Source organism: Ursus maritimus (assembly GCF_017311325.1).
Source record: "Ursus maritimus isolate PB19 chromosome X unlocalized genomic scaffold, ASM1731132v1 scaffold_X1, whole genome shotgun sequence".
In the NCBI taxonomy this organism is placed as follows: Eukaryota; Metazoa; Chordata; class Mammalia; order Carnivora; family Ursidae; genus Ursus; species Ursus maritimus.
The window spans coordinates 64,962,961-64,986,657 of NW_024423319.1; the positions used below are offsets into that span (position 1 = coordinate 64,962,961).

Genomic DNA, 23,697 nt, shown 5'->3' on the forward strand with positions numbered 1-23,697 from the left:
ACTTGGCACTGCTTTCTATCCTACAGACTAGAATTCCCAACACATTTAAATATGGCTATGAGAAAAATGAAAATGTTAGGCTGGGAAGGCAGAATAAATAGCTACCTATTATGCTAATTGTTAGAAAATCTAAAATGAAAAGACATCAAAGGAAAAGGCCCATTTTTATTTGTTTGTTTAGAAGTTGTAAGAGTCAATATTTTTATTATTACCATTAACAGATGAAGGGACTGGAGACTAAAAGATAACTAAGGTTAGAGAATCATAATACATTCTGTTTCAGAGGTGCCTCAGTTGGTTAAGCATCTGACTCTTTTTTTTTTAAGATTTTTGATTTATTTATTTGACAGAGATAGATAGCCAGCGAAAGAGGGAACACAAGCAGGGGGAGTGGGAGAGGAAGAAGCAGGCTTCCAGCGGAGGAGCCTGATGTGGGACTCGATCCCAGAACACCGGGATCACGCCCTGAGCCGAAGGCAGACGCCTAACAACTGCGCTACCCAGGCGCCCCAAGCATCTGACTCTTGATTTCAGTTCAGGTCATGATCTCAGGGTTGTGGGATTGAACCCAGTGTTGGGCTTCATGCTCAGTGTGCATACTGCTTGAGATCCTCCCTTTCCCTCTGCCCTCCTCACCCCGACCAGCTCACGCTCTCTCTCTCTCTAAAATAAATAAAATCTTTTAAAAAAAATTCAAATCCACTTATTATGTGCCAGCTACTGCTCTAATATACCTTAGGTGTATTGATTCATTTAATTTTCATTACAGCCCTATGAAGTATTATCATATGCTCATTTATGGATGAAAAAACTGAGTATAGACTGTATTAGTTTTCTAGGGCTGTCATAACAAATTATGACAAACATGGTGGCATAAAACAAAATTTATTCTCAAATGATTGTAGAGGGCAGAAGTGTGAAATTATGATACCTAGGGGCCATGCTCCCTTCAGAGGCTTAAGGGAAGATACCAAAGCATACCTCTTCCAGCTTCCAATGACTGCCTTTATCCCTTGGCTTGTTAGCTGCATCACATCACCCCAGACAAGACTCATTTTTAGATCTCTTTGGAGTTCTTTTGTCACGCTTATTTTTTTTTAAGATTTTATTTATTTATTTGACACAGAGAGAGACAGCCAGCGAGAGGGGGAGCACAAGCAGGGGGAGTGGGAGTGGAAGAAGCAGGTTCCCAGCTGAGGAGCCTGATGTGGGGCTCGATCCCAGGACTCTGGGATCACGCCCTGAGCCGAAGGCAGACGCTAAATGACTGAGCCACCCAGGTGCCCCTTGTCACGCTTATTGAGATATAATTTACATACAATAAGAATCACTCTTTATAAATATACGGGTTGATGAGTTTTGACAAATGTATACAGTGGTGTAAATATCACCAACCATCAAGATAAAGAATATTTACATTATCCTCAAAATATCCGTCTTCCCTATTTACAAGCTGTCTTCTCACTTTTCACCTTGGTAACCAGTTATCTGTTTTCTCTTCATACAGTTTTACCTTCCTCAGAATGTCTTATAAATTGAATCGTAACGCTTTGTATCTGGCTTCTTTCACTTAGTAATATGTATTTAAGATTCATCCATTTCAGTGTATATATGAATAGTTTATTTTTACTGCTGAGTAGTATTCTATATTATAGATGTACCCCAATTTGCTTATTTATTCACAAATAAATGAGCATTTGGGTTGTTTCCAGTTTGGGGCTATTATGAATCAAACTAAGAATATCCATGTACAGGCCTTCACAGAAATGTATGTTTTTATTTCTCTTGGGTAAATACGTGGGAGTGGATTGCTGGGCTGTATGGTAATTGTATGTTTAACTTTATAAGAAACTGCTAAACTGTTTTGCAAAGCGGTTCTACCATTTTGCATCCCCATCAGTGATCCAGGAGAGTTCCAGTCACTCTACATTCTCACCATCACTTGGTGTTGTCAGGGATTTTAAACCATTTTATTGTGTATGATGTGGTATCTCCTTGTGGTTTTACTTTGCACTTATGTAATGATTAATAATAAGCATCTTTTCATGTGTGTTGTTTGACATCTATCTTCTTTTATGAAGTGTCTTGGTCTACCTATTTTTTATTGAGTCTTTTGTCTCATTATTGAGTTGTAAGAGATCATTAAATGTCTAGATACAAGTCTATTTGTCTTTAAGCAAATATGATTCCTTTCCAGGGAGCAAAATTAGGATCAATGGGAGAGAATTACCAGGAGGCATATTTCTGCTTAATATGAAGAAGATATGTCTAACAATCAGAATTATCTGACAATAGAATGGGCTGCCCCAAGAGTTAAATTTCCCATTACTTCAGGTATTCAAACAAAAACTGGATGAACAATTATTAACAATAGTGCAAAGCAGATTTATACATTTATACATCATGATGACTGTTGATCCAAATGCCATCGAAGGACTTTTACAAATCTAAAACTTAATATTAAAATAAATCAAGCCAACATCATATTAATGAGGTAGAGAATTTCTTGGTTGCATCAAAAAAAATGAAATACATTCTGAGGGAACCAAGCTGGGATTGTGATAACCCCAGCCACTTTCCCAGTCAGTGAAAAATCCCTAGCTACTATGTAGAAAGTAGAGATTCTCTGTTCTGCTTTGGTGTCCACCGTGAGTATCCCTGACAACATGGGTGCATTGGGCTATACTTAATCCAAATGATACATACAGAATGGTGGCATCTCAACTATACATTTTTTTTCAGATTTTATTTATTTATTTGACAGAGGTAGAGACAGCCAGTGAGAGAGGGAACACAAGCAGGGGGAGTGGGAGAGGAAGAAGCAGGCTCCTAGCAGAGGAGCCTGATGTGGGGCTCGATCCCATAATGCCGGGATCACGCCCTGAGCCGAAGGCAGACACTTAACCGCTGTGCCACCCAGGCGCCCCTCAACTATACATTTTAAACCAGGAAAGTAGCCAAAGTTTATTCCCTAAGTGATGCTGCCCTGTGTACTTATTTATTTCCACAGTCAATGAATCAATGAAATGTTAAGTAAACATTTTCAAAAAGAACACCGGAAACAAACCACTTTCCTCTTTTTGAACAAAGCCATAGTGTGTCTACCCCTGAAGTCCATGTAGTTTTTACCACCATATCTCAGAAAACAAATCGCTAAGACTTAAGAGGAAGGAAAGGAGAGGAAGAAAACTGATGTCAATTAAGTCCTAAGAGTATGTGAGATACTTTTACATTTAAGTCAATTAGTTCTCGCAACTTTGTCAAGCAAACTGATAAGGTTGTTTTTGTTGTGTATGTATACATACATCATGAGATCAGCAAAGTTAACCAGATACTCAAGGACACATAGTTATTAAGTGGCAGATCTGGAGTTCAAACCCAAATCATCTGAATCCAAATCCATTGTATTTTGCATGGCATTTCAATGCTCAAAACAGACCCAAAAGAAAGGCCTCTTCAGCATGGAAAAACAGAGGGGCTATAATCCAAGTTTATAAACACATGTAGGCTATATATTTTGTTAGCGTTGTGTTGTTTACCAAATTCCAATATTCTGGGACTAGAAATCTCTTTGAAGCTGAAAAAATACTGAGATAGACAACTAAAATGAAGTCCTGCTTTGCACAGAGGCTGGCAAACTTATAAGACTCATTACCTCCCAGAATTGGTATAGACTGAAGATATAACCAGCGTCATAAAAGGTTTATATAGATTGATAGGTGGCAGATGCCTAATGGATAATTAAGGGAATATAGGATATTTAAGAGACAACCCTAACTTTTGAAATTGATATCAATAAGGAAAATCATGCTCTTTTAAAATGTGATGCCATATGTTGGCACTAGAATTTGATACTACCATCAGAGAGACTCCTAAGGAGTAGCTGGCTAAACCTTGAAAACAACTCTTGGGGCGCCCAGGTGGCTCAGTCAGTTGAGTGTCCGGCTCTTGGTTTTGGCTTGGGTCAGGGTCTCGGGGTTGTGGGATCGAACCCGGTGGCTGCGCTCAGCACTGAATCTGCTTGGGATTCTTTCTTTCCTCTCCCTCTGCCCCTCTCCCTGCTCATGCTCGCTCTCCCTCTTCCTCTCACTCTCTACCCCTCTCTCTCTCTCTCTCTCTCTCTCAAATAAATAAATAAAATATTTAAAAAAGGAAAACAACTCAAGAAAATCTCATATTCTCCTGGGGCAAGGGGTAGCTAAATAATGGAACAACTCTTGGACAATTCCTGTGTTCTCATGAATTATCCTTAGCTCTTTGGCTACAATCTGTGGGCCTCTAACCCCATTCTCTCCAAATACTCCTTCAAATAGCTGAGAGAGAATGTTCAGCTCTTTGTTCAAGTTTTTGAGGCAGTGAAAGTAAATTAAGGCAGTGAACTCAAACATTAGAATCAAAACCTCATTGATAGGTGTCTCCCACTAAAGAGAGAGAGGTGACTCTCTCGCTGACAAATTTCCCCCTGATAATGATCTGGGAATTTCGATCTTGGGCCAAAATGGAGCTTTTAGTGAGGATTCTTTCAATTGCTAAAGCTACAGCTGATGTTTCTATTTGAATGGCGGTATGTAGTTGAAAGGTACACCCTTCTCCCCATTACCCAACTCTACCAACTCAAATGCTTTTAGTCATCTATTGATATAAAAGATATTATAGAATATAGTATATTTTTAAATGAAGCATAGTTTTCAATAACAGCTTTTAAAGAAAAGAGGTATGTTGAATAATGGCCACAATAACAGCCTTCGTATTTACTTGTCTAAATATATATAGTAAAATTTCATTATATTCCTCTTTTCCCCATTTTGGTGCTCATTTTGCTGCATTTAGAGCAGCTTATGTGCTGCATTCATTCTTATTCACACAAAAAAGTGTATGCATATGCATACACACACACACACACACACATATACACACACACAAAATCACTTTTTCCATTAGTCCCTGGGAGCAACAGATAGAAAGGCAACCTGCTGGCAAAAGATGTCGCTAATAACAACTTTATGCTACTTCCACCATGTGGTTTCAGATTCCATAATTTTTATCAAGGTGTTTATGAATTATTATTTCAGGAGAAAAGTTCAAGTAGCTTTCTCATTTCAGAAGCTATTTCCATAATGGGATATTCACAGTGCAACACAGTGACTAAATTCAGAAAAACCGTATGCCGAAGGATTTTTCTTTGGCAGTTGGTCATGTTCCTTATGGCTGATTTTTTCTTCTGTAAACCTTTGCACATGTGGAAGGGAAAAAAAAAACACTTGAAAAGTTTTTGGCTTTCATGTAGTAATCACAGTTCCAGCAGCTTCCAATGCGCCATGCTGTGATCACTACCAGATAAGCAAAAGACTCTACTGTGCCTGTTTGCTTTAAAAAGATGTTTTCATGTTTCATTCCAATGTCCATGAGTAGTGGCAGTTCGGGAATACTGTTCACAAGCTCTTTGATTTTTCTAGTGATCTGGAATCTCACTAGAGCATCACACTTAAAAAACTCATTGCCCCTACAGTTTATAAGAATAATTATAGGTACAAAATAATTAATTATAAAGAAATATGTTTCTTATTTTTTTTAAAAAAAATTTATTTGGTGAGTGAGAGAGAGCAAGCACAAGAGGGGGGAGAGGCAGAGGGAGAAGCAGACTCTCTGCTGAGCAGAGAGGCCAATGCGGGACTCAATCCTAGGACCCCAGCGTCATGACCTGAGCTGAAGGCAGATGCTTAACCGACTGAGCCACCCGGGCGTGCCTATGTTTCCCATCTTTTAAGGCAGAAAAAGAATAAATTTCCACACGTTTGGAATCATACCTTAGGAACATCAAATAAATAGGGAGAAACATAAAATTGAGAATCATGGGTCCCACCCATAATATGATAATACTCACTGCAGGATGAAATGTGGCAGAGATGTGGAAATTGCCTGCCAGGGATGTTGGAGAGGAGCTTCCCCCTTTGGATTGTGGGCTGAACAACGAAATGACGCCTAAAGTCCTGTTTACTGTGGTTCATCTGCCTGAGAATCACTTGGGGGAGTTGCTAGATTCTCGGACTCCATCTCAGGCTACTGATTCAGAATCTTTGGTGCAGAGCTTGGGGATCTGCATTCTAATAGCCTCCCAAGGTGATTTTAATGCACACTGAAATTTGGGAACCTGCTCCAAGGAAAAGTGCTTTGGCCTGGGAATGAGGAAGCCTGGATTCTGGTTCCATTGCTTCCATAACTTTGCTAGGTAACCCTAATCAAGTCACATACTCAATTATTTCTCTATAAAATGAGGAGGTTAAACTAGATAATCTCTATGTTCTCTGCGATTTTTTTCTTTTAAAATTGAAGTACAATTAACATAAATGTTATGTTAGTTTCAGGTGTATGTTCTCTAAGATTCTTATAAAATCTATAGTATAGTCCATAATCTACCAATCCAGTAATCGACTTTGACTTAGTCATTTAACCTCATGATCCCTCATTTTCTACCCATCTATAAAAAAAAGTACTCAGAACTTCTGTGAAACATTGGAATACAGGAATGGGAGTCAGCTGTTTTAAATTTTATGATTAAACCAGTCATTAATTTGTAGTATTAGCTGGAACAATTTAAAATCCCACACTTCCCATCTCAATCATTGGAAGAGAAATAAATACCCTTAAAACACTACCAGGTATAAAAGTTTAGTTTGCAACATTCGGGGGAACCAAATCGCAGAAATTTATTACCTTTGAAGAGCACAATAAAGTTATTTTCTCCTAATTTCTTTGCAACCAAAATTTCCATAATCCCATTCCATACTGAAAGACAGGAGTTAGACATGGAATCTAATTTACACATGGAATCTTTCCTGTGTGAATTTCATAAAATCAAAGAAACAAAACCATAGCAAGAGATAACACAAAGAAACAACTTTATTTTTTTATTTTTATTTAAAATCAATTAGTTAACATATAGTGTTTTTGAGGAATAAATGAGATAATACATGTAACATGTTTAATAAATTCATAATAAATTCTCAGCAAAAAAGATAACACAATCAATTTTTTTAATTTTCATTTTTATTTAAAATCAATTAATTAACATGTAGTGTATTATTAGTTTCAGGGGGTAGAATTTAGTGATTCATCAGTTACATATAACACCCAGTGCTCATTACATCAAGTGCCCTCCTTAATGTCCATCACCCAGTTACCCTATCCCTCCACCTGCCTCCCTTCCAACAACCCTCAGTTTGTTTCCTATAGTTAAGAGTCTTTTATGGTTTGCCTCCGTCTTTGATTTTATCTTGTTTTATTCTTTCTTCCCTTCCCCTATAATCCAAGTTTATAAACACATGTAGGCTATATATTTTGTTAACATTGTGTTGTTTACCAAATGTTTGTCCGATTTTTTTCTTAAGTTCCACATATGAGTGAAATCATGTGGTATTTGTCTTTCTCTGACTTATTTTGCTTAGCATAATATCCTCTAGTTCCATCCACATTGTTGCAAATGGCAAGATTTCATTCATTTTGATGGTTGAATAATATTCAACATATACATATATTTAACATATACATACTACTTCTTTATCCATTCATCAATCAATGAACACCTGAGTTGCTTACATAATTTGGCTATTATGAATAATGATGCTATAAACATAGGGACGTATGTGTCCCTTTAAATTAGTGTCTTTGTATTCTGTGGGTAAATACCCAGCGATGTGATTACTGGATCATAGAACAGTTCTGTTTTTTAATTTGAAGAATCTCCATACTATTCTCCACAGTGACTGCAACAGTTTACATTCACACCAACAATGCAAGAGGATTCCCCTTTCTCCACATCCTCACCAACACCTGTTGTTTATTGTGTCGTTCATTTTAGCCATTCTGACAAGTGTGAGGTGATATCTCATTATAGTTTTGATTTGTGTTTCCCTGATAAGTGATATTGACCATCTTTTCATGTGTCTGTTGTCAATCTAGATATCTTCTTTGGAAAAATGCCTATTCATGTTTTCTGCCCATTTTCTAATTGGATTAATTGTTTTTTGGTGTCGAGTTTTATAAGTTCTTTATATATTTTGGGTACTAACCCTTTAGTACATATGCCATTTGCAAATACCTTCTTCCATTCTCTAGGTTGCCTTTTAGTTTTGTTGTTTCCTTCACTGTGCAGAAGCTTTTATTTTGATGAAGTCCCAATAGTTTATTTTTGCTTTTGTTTCCCTTGCCTTAGGAGACATATCTAGGAAGAAGTTGCTATGGCCAATGTCAAAGAGGTTATTGCCTGTGTTCTCTTCTAAGATTTTGATGGATTCCTATCTCACATTTAGGTCTTTCATCCATTTTGAGTTTATTTTTGTGTATGATGTTAAGAACGTGGTTCATTTTCATTCTTTTGCATGATGCTCTCCAGTATTCCCAGCACCTTTTGTTGAAGAGACTGTCTTTTTCCCATTAGATATTCTTTCCTGCTTTGTTGAAAAGTAATTGACCATATATTTACGATTCATTTATGGGTTTTCTATTCTGTTCCATTGATCTATGTGTCTATTTTTGGGTCACCATCATATTGTTTTGATTACTATAGCCTTCTAATATAACTTGAAGTCTGGAATTGTGATGCCTCCAGCTTTGCTTTTCTTTTTTAAGGGTGCTTTTAACTATTTGGGGACTTTTTTGGTTCCATACAAATTTTAGGATGGTTTATTCTAGCTCTATGAAAAATGCTATTGGTATTTAGGTAGGGATTGCATTAAATATGTAGATTGCTTTGGGTAGTATATGCATTTTAACAATATTTTTTATTGCGATTCATGGGCATGGAATGTCTTTCCATTTCTTTGTGTCCTCTTCAATTTCTTTCACCAGCATTATAGTTTTCCGGGTACAGGTCTTTCACCTCTTTGGTTAGGTTTATTCCTAGGTATCTTATGGTTTTTGGTACAATTGTAAATGGGAATGATTCCTTAATTTCTCTCTCTGATGCTTCATTATTGGTGTATGGAAATGCAACAGATTTGTGTAGGTTGATTTTGTATCCAGTGACTTTACTGAAATCATATATCAGTATAGTTTTTTGGTGGAGTCTTTGAGGTTTTCTGTATAGAGTATCATGTCATATGCAAATAGTGAAAGTTTTACTTCTTTCTTGCCAACTTGGATGCCTTTTATTTCTTTTTGTTGTCAGATTGCTGTGGCTAGGACTTCAGATACTATTTTAAATAACAGTGATGAGAGTGGACATCCTTGTGTTGTTCCTGAATGTAGAGGAACATACAGGAAAGCTCTTAGTCTTTCCCCATTGAGTTATGTTAGCTGTAGGTTTTTCATAAGATGGCCTTTATTATGTTGAGGTATGTTCCATGTAAACATACTTTGTTGTGGGTTTTTATCATGAATGGATGTTGTACTTTGTCATTTTTTTATTTTTGGGGCACCTAGGTGGCTCAGCCATTGAGCATCTGCCTTCAGCTCAGGTCATGATCCCAGGGTCCTGGGATTGAGCCCCGCACTGGGCTCCCTGCTTGGTGGGAAGCCTGCTTCTCCCTCTCACACTCCCCTTGCTTGTGTGCCCTCTCTCGCTGTCCCTCTCTCTCTTTGTCAAATAAATAAATAAATCTTTAAAAAAAATTTTTCTGCATCTATTGAAATGATCATATGGTTCTTATCGTTTATTATTTTTTAAAGATTTATTTATTTATTTTTAGAGAGAGAGAGAACAAGCAGGAGGAGGGGCAGAGGGAGAGGGAGAGGAGAATCCCAAGCAGACTCTCTGCTGAGTGCTTAGCCCAGCGTGGGGCTCAATCTCACAACCCTGAGATCTTGACCTGAGCAGAAATCAGGAGTCCAAAGCTTAACCAACTGAGCCACCCAGGTGCCCCTTATCCTTTCTCTTATTAATATGGTGTATAACATTGATTGATTTGTGAATATTAGACCACTCTTGCATCATGTGAATACATCCCACTTAATTCTGGTGAATGATTTTTTTTAATGTATTGTTGGATTCAGTTTACTAGTATTTTGTTGAGGAAGTTTGCATGCATGTTCATCAGAGATATTGTCCTGTAGTTCTCTTCTTTTGTACTGTCTTTTCCTGGTTTTGGTATCAGGATAGTGCTGGCTTCATAGAATGAATTTGAAAGATTTCCTTCCTATTCTGTTTTTTTTAAATAGTTTGAGAAGAATAGGTATTAAGTCTTCTTTAAATGTTTGGTAGAATTTGCCTGTGAAGCCATGTAGTCCTGGACTTTTGTTTGTTGGGAGGTTTTTGGTTACTGATTCAATTTCTTTGCTGGTTATTGGTATGTTCAAGTTTTCTATTTCTTCCTGTTTCAGTTGTGGTAGTTAATATGTTTTTAGGAATTTATCCATTTCTTCCAGGTTGTACAATGTATTCACATAATTATTTCTCTGGTCTTAGTTATGCTTTCTCCTCCCTCATTTGTGATTTTATTTACTTGAGTCCCTTCTCTTTTCTTTTTGATAAGTCTAGCTTAGAAGATTATCAGTTTTATTAACTTTTTCAGTGAACCGGATCCTGTTTTCATTGATCTATTCTATGGTTTTGGGGTTGGTTTTTTTTTTTTGTTTGTTTGTTTGTTTATCATTTATTTCTACTTTACTCTTTACCTTCTTTCTGCTGGCTTTAGGCTTTGTTTTTTTGTTCTTTTTCTATTTTCTTTAGGTGAAAGCTTAGGTTGTTCATTTGAGGTTTTTCTTGCATCTGGAGTTAGGCCTGTTTGGGTATTCATGTCCCTCTTGCGATCACTTTTCCTGCATCCCAAAGGTTTTGAGCCATCACGTTTTAATTTTCCTATGAATTTTTTAAATTTCTGCTTTGATTTCCCGGTTGACCCATTCATTGTTTAGTAGCATGTTGTTCGAACCTCCATGTATTTGTGGTCTTTCCACATTTTTTCTTGTGGTTGACTTCTAGTTTCATACTATTGTGGTCAGAAAAGGTGCATGATATGACTTCAGTCTTTTTGTATTTATTGAGGCCTGATTTGTGACCTAGTATGTGATTTATTCTGTAAAATGACCCATGTGCACTTGAAAAGAATGTGTATTCTGCTCTTTCATGATGGAATGTTCTGCATATATCTGTTAACTCCATCTGGTCTAGTGTGCCATTCAAAGCCATTGTTTCCTTCTTTATTTCCTGTTTAGATGATCTGTCCGTTGATGTAACTGGGAGGTTAAGTCCACCACTATATTTGTATTATAATCAATTAGTTCCTTTAAGTTTTTGTTGTTTTATTTATTTGGGTGCTCTCATATGGGTGCATAAATATTTACAATTGTTAGATCTTCTTGTTGGATTGTTCCCTTTATTATGATATAGTGCCCTTTTTTGTCTCTTTTTCCAATCTATTTTATTTTTTTTTAAGATTTTATTTGTTTATTTGACAGAGAAAGACAGCCAGCAAGAGAGGGAGCACAAGCAGGGGGAGTGGGAGAGAAAGAAGCAGGCTCCTAGCAGAGAAGCCTGATATGGGGCTCAATCCCAGAACGCCGGGATCACACCCTGAGCCGAAGGCAGACGCTTAATGACTGCACCACCCAGGCACCCCTTTTTCCAATCTATTTTAAAGTCTGGTTTATTTGATATATCTATTACTACTCTAGCTTTCTTTTGACATCCATTTGCATGATAAATGTTTCTCTATCCCTCACTTTAAATCTGCAGGTGTCTTTAGGTCTACAATGAGTCTCTTGTAGACAACATATAGATGGGTCTTGTTTTTTCTTCTATTCTGACACCCTATGTCTTTTTTTTCAATCTATTTTAAAGTCTGGTTTATTTGATATATCTATTACTACTCTAGCTTTCTTTTGACATCCATTTGCATGATAAATGTTTCTCTATCCCTCACTTTAAATCTGCAGGTGTCTTTAGGTCTACAATGAGTCTCTTGTAGACAACATATAGATGGGTCTTGTTTTTTCTTCTATTCTGACACCCTATGTCTTTTTATTCAGCATTTAGTCCATTTACAAGTAATTATTGGTAGATATGTATTTAGTGCCATTTTATTACCTGTTTTGTCATTGATTCTGGTGATTTCTCTGATCCTTTCTTGTCTTTGTCACTTTTGGTTTCTCCTTTGCCTTTAAAGAGTCCCTTTCAATATTTCTTTCAGGGCAGATTTAAGGTCACATTCCTTTAGGGTTTTTTTTTTTTTTTTTGTGAAACTCTTTATCTCTCCTTCTATTCTGAATGATAGCCTTGCTGGATAGAGTATTCTTGGTTGCAGATTTTTCCCATTTGGTACTTTGAACATATCATGCCACTCCTTTTTGGCTTTCCAAGTTTCTGTTCAGAAGTCTCCAGCTAGGCTTATAGGTCTTCCCTTGTCAGTTAAGGGCTTCTTTTGTCTTGTTGCTTTTAAGATTTTTTCTTTATTGCTATATTTTGCAAATTTAATTACAATATGTCTTGATGTTGGCCTGCTTTTATTGATTTGATGGGAGTTCTTTGTGCCTCCTAAATCTGGATATCTGTTTCTTCTCCAGATTTGGGAAGTTTTCAGCTATTATTTCCTCAAATGAATTTTCTGCCCCCTTTTCTGTCTCTTCTTCTTCTGGGAGTCCTATAATATGAATGTTATTATGTTTGATGGAGTCACTGAATTCCCTAAGTCTATTCTCATGTTATACAAGTCTTCCTGTCTTGTGTTCAGCTTCATTATTTCCATTATATTGTTCTATGCTGCATCATTCCTCTACTTCTTCCATCCTACTGTTCATTGTATCAAGCCTGTTAACAATCTCATTTATTGTATGCTTCATCTTTGATTGATTCTTTTTTAACTCGTTGATCTCTGTGCTAAAGATCTCATGGATGTCTTCTATTCTTTTTTCAAGCCCAGTGAGCATCCTTATGATTGTTGCTTTAAATTCTCCATCAGGCATGTTACTTACATCTGTTTCACTTACATCTCTGGCCATGGCCTTATATTGTTCTTTCATTTAGGATACCTTCCTCTGTCTTGGCATTCTGTCTAAGTCTCTGCCTTCTTCTGTGTGTTAGAAAAGCCAGTTACGTCTCCTGCTCCTGAAAGTAATGGCCTTATGAAGAGGAGGTCATGTAATGCAAAGGGCCTGTAATGCATTCAGGGAGTGTCTCTAGTGTGTGCTGCTTGTACTCTGCTGTTGTGTTTTGTCTGCACTTCCTTCAAGCCGATCTGCCGATGCTCTCCTTGCCTGCTGTGGGCAGTGTTTGGTCCCTAGTCTGAATGTGGTGAGTTTTAACTAGATGTGCTGTGGTCTGCTTATGAAATGAAACCTGACACCCCTTCCACCAGAACTGAGGTTCTGCAGAACTCTCTGGTTGGGACAGGTGGTGTGGGCAGGAATTTGTTCTGGTCTTCTGGGAAGGGGCCCATTCTGCTAGGACTGAGGCAAGTGTGACTGAGAAAGGCAGTCCCATCAGAGTGCAAGGGTGAGGGACTTGGTGTAAGTATGTTAGGCAGCCAGTGTCAGTTCTGCACTGCTTCTGTACATGGCTTTGTGTTTATGCCGAGGAGAGAAGGAGGGAAATGCCACCACCCAGCTCCTTTGTTCCTGGGGAGAGGTCTTGCAAACACTTTCTCCCAGGGATGTGTTCCGAGTAGAGTAAATAATCTCCCCCTTGTGTGTCCCAGGTGTTCTTCAGATCACTGTTTCCATGCTGTCTACCCCCAGTTTGTGTGCCTACCTTCTCTCCAAGAGCAGCATTTGTCCTTCAGGCTCTATCCCAGTCAAGCCTGCTGACCTTTAAAGCTCTAGGCTGCCTCTCTCTCTCTCTCTTTGACAATATATATATTGAGAGCACAAGGAGGGAGAGCTTCAGGCAGAAGGAGAAGCAGACTCCCTGCTGAGCAAGGAGCCCGATGTGGAACTCGATCCCAGGACCCTGGAATCATGACCTGATGAAGGCAGACACTTAAATGACTGAGCCACCCAGGTGTCCCTAAGCCCTACTGGTTGCATGAACTCACGAAATTCAGCCCCTCTCATTTTCCAACTCAGTGGCTTTGGGGAAACCTCCTTTTGCATTCCCCTGTGTGCTTCTCTCTCTCCCTCTCTCCATCTCTCTCTCCCTTCTCCATGACCATATCTCCCTCCCCTCCACAGCACCTACAATCCTTTTTCCCCTAAACCACATCTCCACACTTACCACCTTCCTTGATGTGGCCTCTTCTCTCCCTATAGTTGTGTAGTTTGTTCTGTCAGTCTTCTGGTCTATTTCTGGGATATTTACGATGACTTGATAGTTACTTAGTTGTGTTCATGGGTTGAAATGAGCTTAGAGTCCTCCTACTCCACCACTGTCTTCCCTCTTCCCCACACCTAGGTACCTTAATTGAATCTGTGAAATGTGTGTTGAAGGTGATGTCCGAGGTCCCCTCCAACCAAAGTCTTGCTCACTGTACCACCCCAACACTGATCACAGGACTCAGGGTGCCACAACCCAGTGAGTGGCCACGTGGAACCTTCTGGTGTCCAGCCACAGAACAGGTGTGGGAGGGTGCATGGGTGGGGCAGCAGGAGGAAGGCATCAGTGGATAGGTGGGTGGGAGGTCGGTGGGTTCAGTGTGAGCAGGATCCCCATGCTCCCCTCATGTGAGTGATCCTCTTGTGGTTCTGCCCTGCAATGCCTGGGCATGCCTGTCCTGAATATCATCTGAGTGGCCCTGTGGAACATTATGGTTCCCCTACACCAGAAAAAAACATTTTTTTAATGGCAGTTTGACATTCTCTGCCAAAAGGCCTATGTTTGGGCCTAGCAATCCCACTTTAAGGAATTGACCCTATAGATTAAGTAAGTGTGCCAATGACATATATGCAAAGTTCTTTATTACAGCATTGTTTGTAGTAGCAAGAGAAGAGGAAAAAATAAATTTTCATCAGAAACACTTTGGTTAAATTATGGCACATTGATGCAATGAAAACCCATGCAACATTTTTAAAGAGAATGAGGGAGCTTACTCTTTGCAAGTTATATTAAATAGAATGATCTCCAAATTATAGAAAAATGAAAAAGAAATTGGGACAAAACTGTATATAGAATACTACTATTTGTGTGGAAAAAATGCAGTTTCAGTACTTTTATATGTATAAAATTTAAAAGGGTACAGAATGAAGTCATGAAACTAACTTTTGTTGCTTCCAGGAAGGAAACTTGGTGGCTGAGGAAAAGGGATGGAAGGGAAACTTTTCCCTGTGTACTATTTTATGCCTTCAAATTTTGAATGTTGTGAATGCATTACCTTTCAAAAGAAATATGATGAAAAAATTTTTAAATATTACAAAAATTCCATATTTATATTGTGTTCATATATTCATAGAAACACATAAAAATCAGAAGATCTGTAATGATACACACCAAACAGCAAACAGGTATTAATGCCCTAGGAGGGGGAGGTGGGAGCCTAGATAAATGTGTGTGGTAGATTTTACTTTTTAATTTAAATTGCTTGAATTTGAAAATGAGATTTCATAATTACACAAATGAAGCACATAGAAAAGGACTTGCACCATAAGACTAGGAGCACTGGGCCAAGAGAGTAGAGCTTTTTCAATTCGGCCATATATGTATAAGGCACTCAGCCCTATTGATGTGGTCTTGAGTCATTCCCTTGAGTCTTTCTGATGAATTGAGGTAATAACACCTTGCCACACAAGAACTCACAGTGAAACAGTAACATGACCATCAGTCTTATAATGGCCTCTGTGGAGAATAGTGAAATTTCTGATATTGGAAGAGCTATCCAAGAGGCAAAGAGTATAAAAAGATAAGCAGTGGAAGCAACTTTTACAACTATCGCAGATACAACTCACATTTCAAAAGTATATAATGTGAAGACGTCGTCATGTTTTATTAGTTTAACAAAGTTGAAAGTGACTACTCTGTACATAATGACCTTAACAATGTTGATGCTCTAAGTGAAAGTTCAGTCATCTTTATACTAAGTTTTTAATGTAAAATTAGGACTGCAGATTTTTCCCCTACCAGCCTTCGTCCCGGGATGTGACTCTAACCAGATGCAGTTATGCAGTCATGTGGAACCTTGCTTTCTAGTGCTGGAAAAGATGTCTCTAATTACTGGCTTCAATAAATATGAATTCAGATTGCTTGCAAAAAAATGAATATGTAGTCTTTGAGGCTACTGAAAAGAACTTGTGATTTATAGTCAGTAATCCTGTGTTTAAGACCTGGATACATTATATGGTAACTGTATCACTTTGGATAATCAGCTATTCCCAATAGCTGATCAACTGTTATTATTGATCTCACAAAGTTATTGAAACAATAAAATGAGATAATATTATGAAATCATGTTATAAACTCGATAGTGTTGTGCAAATACTATCATTATCATCTTTTTGTACCTACAATGGCTATGGTAGCTTCCCTCACATTGTCATTAAGAACATTTCCCCTTTAGTTTTAGAATCACATGGTAGCTCTTAAAACATACAACTTCCAGAAGGTCTCACTGAAAATTTGGCACTGTAACATTTCTGTCACTTCATGGGGAAAAGGTAAGAATTAACATTTTATAATAATACTAGAAAATACTTGGTAATAAGAAAACAAAACAGAAACTTGTTGTTTAGTTTATATCTTTCTCAACTTCTAGAAATGGACAAAAAAGATAGTATAAACACTGATTTTTTTCTCTTAAATTTCAGTTATCTACCTCATATTCTACCATACCATCTTTGTGTTCTTTACCTGGACCTACTGGAAGTCTATATTTACACTCCCACAACAGCCAAATCAGAAGGTAAGAATACTGGTAAGAATCCTAGGAAGTAAGAATACTTCCTAAAGGTTAAAGAGACAGGAAAGCAAAAATGCAAAAGAAGAAGAAGAAGAAGAAGAAGAAGAGGAGGAGGAGAAAGAGAAAAGAAGCAAATAACCTTCATTTACAGAGGAGAGATTCAGGGTAATCTTTAAAAAGGCCTCTTAGTGATAAAGATAAATTAAGGGTAGGATAGTCTATAGAAGGATAGTCTATTGCAAAATTACTGGCCATAGATACTTTGAAGACTAAGAAACCACTGTTTGAATTAGTGATATAATTATTTTTTAAATGTTTATTTCAATTCTATTTAGTTAAAATATATTATTAGCTTCAGGAGTAAAATTTAGTGATTCAGCAATAGCATATATCACCCAGTGCTCATTATATCAAGTGCCCTCCTTAAGGCCCATCACCCAATTACCCCATCCCCCACCAACCTCCCCTCCAGCAACCCTCAGTTTGTTTCCCATAGTTAAGAGTCTCTTATGGTTTGTCTTCTCTCTATTTTTATTTTCCCTTCCCTTACCCTATTTTCATCAGTTTTGTTTCTTAAATTCCACATATGAGTGAAATCATATGGTATTTATCCTACACTGACTGACTTATTTTCCTTAGCATAATACCCTCTGGCTCCATCCACATCATTGCAAATGGTAAGATTTCATTCTTTACGATGGCTGATGGCTGAGTAATATTCATATATATATATATATACATATATATACACACACACACACACACACACACACACACCACATCTTCTTTATCCATTCATCTATCAATGGACATCTGGGTTCTTTCCATATTTTGGCTATTGGGGGCACTACTGCTATAAACATTGGGGTATACATGCCCCTTCGAATCAATATTTTTGTATCCTTTCGATAAATACCTAGTAGTACAATTGCTGGGTAGCAGGGTAGTTCTATTTTTAACTTTTTGAGGGCCCTCCATACTGTTTTCCAGAGTAGCTGCACCAGTGTGCATTCCTCCAACAGTGTAAGAAATTTCCCCTTTCTCCGCATCTTCACCAGCATCTGTTGTTTCTTGTGTTGTTGATTTTAGCCATTCTAAGGTGATATCTCATTGTGGTTTTGATTTGTATTTCCCTGATGCTGAGTGATGTTCAGAATTTTTTCATGATAGTCATTTGTATGTCTTCTTTGGAGAAATATCTGTTCATGTCTTCTGCTCATTTTTCTTGACTGGACTATTTGTTTTTTGGGTGTCGAGTTTGATAATTTCTTTATAGATTTTGGATACTAACCCTTTATCTGAGATTTCATTTGTGAAAGTCTTCTCCCATTCTGTCTGTTGTCTTTAGTTTTATTGATTGTTTCCTTTGCTGTACAAAAGCTTTTTATCTTTATGAAATCCCAATAGTTTAGTTTTGCTTTTGTTTCCTTTGTCTTTGGAGACCTGTCTAATAAGAATTTGCTGCGGCCAAGGTCAAAAAAGTTGCTGCCTGTGTTCCCTAGAATTTTGATGGATTCCTGTCTCACATTTAGGTCTTTCATCCATTTTGAGTCTATTTTTGTGTAATGCCGACATTGGTAAGACAGCGGTACAGTCTCATTCTTCTTGGCTAGCCAATTTTCCTTACAGCATTTGTTGAAGACACTCTATTTTCCATTGGATGTTCTTTCCTGCTTTGTCAAAGATTAGTTGGCCATACAGTTGAGTGTCCATTTCTGGGTTCTCTATTCTGTTCCATTGATCTATGTGTCTGTTTTGTTCTAGTACCATACTGTCTTGATGATGACAGCTTTGTAATACAACCTGAAGTCTGGAATTGTGATGCTTCCAGCTTTGGTTTTCTTTTTCAACATTCCTTTGGTTATTTGCAGTCTTCTCTGGTTCCATACAAATCTTAAGATTCTTTGTTCTAGCTGTGTGAGAAATGCTGGCAGTATTTTGGTAGGTATTACACTGGATGTGCATATTGCTTTGCGTAACATACACATTTTAACAATATTTATTCTTCCAACCCATGAGCATGGAATGTTTTTCCATTTTTTTGTGTGTGTGTCTTCCTCAATTTCTTTCTTAACTGTTCTGTAGTTTTCAGAGTACAGATCTTTTATCTCTTTGGTTAGGTTAATTCCTAGGTATGTAATGGGTTTGGTGCAATTGTAAACGGGATCGATTCCTTGATTTTTTTGTCTGCTGTCTCATTGTTAGTGTATAGAAATGCAACAGACTTCTGTGGGTTGATTTTATGTCTTGCAACATTGCTGAATCCCTGTATCAGTTTTAGCAATTTTTGGGTAGAGTCTTTAGGATTCTTTAGATAGGCTATCATGTCATCTGTGAAGAGTGAAAGTTTGACTTCTTTGCAGATTTGGATGCCTTCTATTTCTTTTTGTTGTCTGATTGCTGAGGCTAGGACTTCCAGTATTATGTTGAACAAGAGTGGTCGGAGTGGACATCCCTGTCAGGATGTGAAGCTCTCTGTTTTTCCCCATTGAGGATGATATTTGCTGTGGGTCTTTTATATATGCCTTTATGATGTTGAGGTATGTTCCCTCTATCCCTACATTTTGGAGGGTTTTAATCAAGAGAGGATGCTGTATTTTGTCAAATGGTTTTTCTGCATCTATTGAGAGGATCATATGGGGTTCTTGTCCTTTCTTTTATTAATATGTTGTATTACAAATGATTGATTTGCGGATGTTGAACCACCCCTGCAGCCCAAGAATGAATTCCACTGGGTCATGGTGAATTATCCTTTTAATGTATTGTTGGATCCTATTAGCTAGTACCTTGGTGAGAATTTTTGCATCCATGTTCATCAGGGATATTGGTCTGTAATTCTTTTTGTTGGGGTCTTTGTCTGGTTTTTCCAATCAAGGTAATGCTGGCCTCATAGTTTGGAATTTTTATTTCATTACTATTTTTTGAAAAATTTCAGATGAATAGGTATTAATTCTTCTTTAAATGTTTGGTAGAATTCTCCTAGGAGGCCATCCAATCCTGGACTCTTCTTTGTTGGGAAATTTTTGATGACTGATATAACTTCTTCCCTGGTTATGAGTCTGTTCAGGTTTTCTATTTCTTCCTGTTTCAGTTTTGGTAGTTTGTATGTGTCTAGGAATGCATCCATATTTTCCAGATTGCCTAATTCATTGGCATATAATTGCTCATAATATTCTCTTATAATTGTTTCAATTTCTTATAATATTCTCTTATATTTGTTTGTATTTCTTCAGTGTTGGTTGTGATCTCTCCTCTTTCATTCGTGATTTCATTTATCTGGGTCCTTTCTCTTTTCTTTTTGATAAGTCTAGCTAAGGGTTTATCAATGTTATTAATTCTTTCAAAGAACCAGCTCCTGGTTTCATTGATCTGTTCTCCTTTTTTTTTTATTTCTACATCTTTGATTTCTGCTCTAATCTTTAGTATTTTTCTTCTCCTGCTGGATCTAGCTTTATTTGCTGTTCTTTTTCCAGCTCCTTTAAGTGTAAGCTTAGGTTGTATATGTGAGACTTTTCTTGAGAAAGGCCTGTATTGCTATATACTTCCCTATTAAGACCACCATTACTGCATCCCAAATGTTCTGAACTGTCACATTTTCATTTTCATTTGCTTCCATTTAATTATTTAATTGTTCTTTAATTTCCTGGTTGACCCATTCATTCCTTAGTAGGATGTTCCTTAACATCCATGTATTTGTGGTCCTTTGAAATTTCTTCTTGGGATTAACTTCAAGTTTCATAGCATTGTGGTCTGAAAATATGCGGGGTATGATCTCAATTTTTGTACCAGTTGAGACTTGATTTGTGACCCAATATGTCATCTGTTCTGGAGAATGTTTCATGTGCACTCAAGAAAAATTTGTGTTCTGCTGCTTTAGGATGAAATGCTCTGAATATATGTGTGAAGTCTATCTGGATCAGTGTGTCATTCAAAGCCCTTGTTTCCTTGTAGATATGCTGCTTAAATGATCTGTCCATTGCTGTGAGTGGGGTGTTAATGTCCCCTACTATTATTATATTATTATAAATGTGTTTCTTTAATTTTGGTATTAATTGGCTTATATACCTGTCTGTTCCCAAGTTGGGGGCATAAATATTTGCAACTGTTAGATCTTTTTGTTGGATAGACCCTTTATTATGATATAGTGCCCTTCTTAATCTCTTACTACAGTCTTTGGTTAAAATCTAATTTGTCCGATATAAGGATGGCTACTCCAACTTTCTTTTGATGTTCATTAGCATGATAAATGGTTCTCCACACCCTCACTTTCAATCTGGAAGTGTCTTTGGGTCTAAAATAAGTCACTTGTAAGCAGCATATCGATGGGTCTTCTTTATTTTATGCATTCTGATACCTTATTTCTTTTGATTGGAGCATTGGGGCCATTTGCATTCAGAGTAATTATTGAAAGTATGAATTTAGTGTCATCGTATTTCCTGTAAAGTCACTGTTCCTGTAGATTGTCTCTGTTCCTTTCTGATCTCTGTTGCTTCTGGGCTCTCTCTGCTCAAAGGATCCCCTTTAATATTTCTTGAAGCACTGATTTGGTGTTCACAAATTCCTTTAGTTTTGGGGGTGCCTGGGTGGCTCAGTTGGTTAAGTGTCTACCTTCAGGTCTGGTCATGGTCCCATGTTCCTGCTATCAAGCCCTGCATCAGGCTACCTGATCAGCAGAGAGTCTGCTTCTTCCTCTCCCTCTGCCTCTCCCCCCCCCACTCATGCACGCTCTCTCTCTCTCTCTAGTAAATAAATAAAATCTTTAAAAAATATATAAATTCCTTTAGTTTTTGTTTTTCCTGCAAAGTCTTTATCTCCCCTTCTATTCTGAATGACATTCTTGATGGATAAAGTATTTTTGGTTGCATATTTTTCCCATTTAGTACAATTGAATATGTCATGCCTGTCCTTTCTGGCCTGCCAAGTCTCTGTGGACAGTCTGCTGCCAGCCTTATGTGTCTACCCTTGTATGTTAACCACCACTTTTCCCAAGCCTCTTTCATGATTTTCTCTTTATCTTTGTAGTTTGTAAGCTTCACTATAATATGTTGAGGTGTTGACCTATTTTTATAGATTTTGAGGGGGGGTTCTCTGTGCCTGGACTTGAACGCCTGTTTCCTTCTGCAGTTTAGGGAAGTTCTCAGCTATAATTTGTTCCAATAAACCTTCTGCCCCTTTCTCCCATTCCTCATCTTCTAGCACTCTTATAATATGGATATTATTTCACTTTGTTGATTCACTGAGTTCCCTTAGTCTACCTTTATGATCTAATAAGTTTCTTTCCCTCTTCTTTGCAACTTCCTTATTTTCCATTATTTTATCTTCTATATAACTGATTACCTCTTCTGCTTTGTTCATTCTTGTTTTTATGGCCTCCACTTTGGACTGTATCTCGGTAATAGCATTTTTAATTTCAGCCTGACTAGATTTTAGTTCTTTTATCTCTATAGTAAGGGATTCTCTAGTATCTTCTATGCTTTTTTCAAGCCCAGCTAGTATCTTTATAATCGTTGTTTTTAATTCTAGTCAGACATCTTGCTTACATTGGTATTGATCCCTGGCAGTGAGTACCACCTCCTGTTCTTTCTTTAGGTGTAAATTTCTCCATCTTGTCATTTTTTCCAGGAACGAAAAGAAGAAAGAAAGAGAAAACAAAACAAAAAAAAAACTTAGATAAGATCCTGGATGTGTTTTGGTCCACTTTTTGAAAGAAACTAGATCCTAAAGTCAGAAAGAAAGAAAAACATTTATATATATATAAATATATATAATGAAAGGAAACCAAAAATTATATATATCAGCTAGATTAAAAAAGAATTGAAAAAATTAAGAAAATAACTGAAAAAATAATACTTAAAGATTAAAAAATGAAAAAACAGTGAATGCTGTATACTGTTTTCCCTAAGAGCTGAAGCTTTCCAGCCCTCTATAAACAATAATTTTGGTGAGAGTGAGTTGTTTGTGCTGGTCTTCTGGGGGAGGGGCCTGTTGCACTGATTCTTAGGTGGACTTACCCTAGTAGAAAAGCACCTCCCTCGCGCAGAGAAGCAGGGTTTGGTGTAAGCAGCTCCAGATTCCACTAGGTGGCACTGTTTTGCTCCCTGAACGCTTCCAGGGCTCCTGGGTGGATTGACTATGGCTGTGCCCTGACTCCTACCCCAAAGCTGAAAATTCTTGCCCTCCACTCTTCAGTGAGCCCTCACAGAATAGCAATCAGTCATTCTTGTCTTCCGTTTTCCATCAGAACTGCGTTCACCTGGACTGTGAACAAGGGTTTTTATCTCAGTCACGCGACTGAGTTTCAAAACTCCAAATTTATGGCCTCCTGCAGCTCGGACCATTGCTATTCCTCCTGGGGGAGGGGGTGTCTCACCACGCTTCTGCCTTTTGCTGAATCCTTACCGGGAAAGGGGTTGAATGACTGTCCAGCGGTTTGCAGTTTATGGCAACACAGAGCACAAAGCTGGCACCTGCACTCCCTGTTCACAAACAGCTTTCCCATGCCTGGGAACTATGCCACAGTCAGGCATCACCCATTCTTCTTGTGACCCCAGAGATCCTCCGAACATGCTGTCACACCTAGGATTCTGCCTCACTTCACCACCTGAGCAACTTTAAGCCAGTCACATCCCCCTCTGTAGCAGACTTCTAAAAGTTATGATTTTGCACTCCACTGCTTTTTTTATTATGTTCAGTTAGCCAACATATAATACTTCATTAGTTTTTTGATGTAGTGTTCAACAATTCATTAGTTGCATATAACATCCAGTGTTTATCACCACACGAGCCCTCCTTAATACCCATCACCCGGTTATCCCATCACCCCACCCACCTCCCTTCTGTAACCCTCAGTTTGGTTCCTGGAGTCCAGAATCTCTCATGGTTTGTCTCCCTCTCTCATTTCTTCTCATTCAGTTTTCTCTCCCTTCCCCTGTGGTCCTCCACA

The 23,697-nt window shown here is 37.8% G+C and overlaps 1 protein-coding gene across 1 annotated transcript in view; it reads left to right on the forward strand.

Moving 5' to 3' along the window:
- Positions 1-23,697, forward strand: part of ZDHHC15 (zinc finger DHHC-type palmitoyltransferase 15) — a 168,534-nt gene that overhangs the window by 56,901 nt on the left and 87,936 nt on the right. The window contains exon 3 of the mRNA XM_040630478.1: positions 16,663-16,757. Coding sequence (XP_040486412.1) covers positions 16,663-16,757 — 95 coding nt within the window. The remainder of the gene's footprint in view (positions 1-16,662; positions 16,758-23,697) is intronic.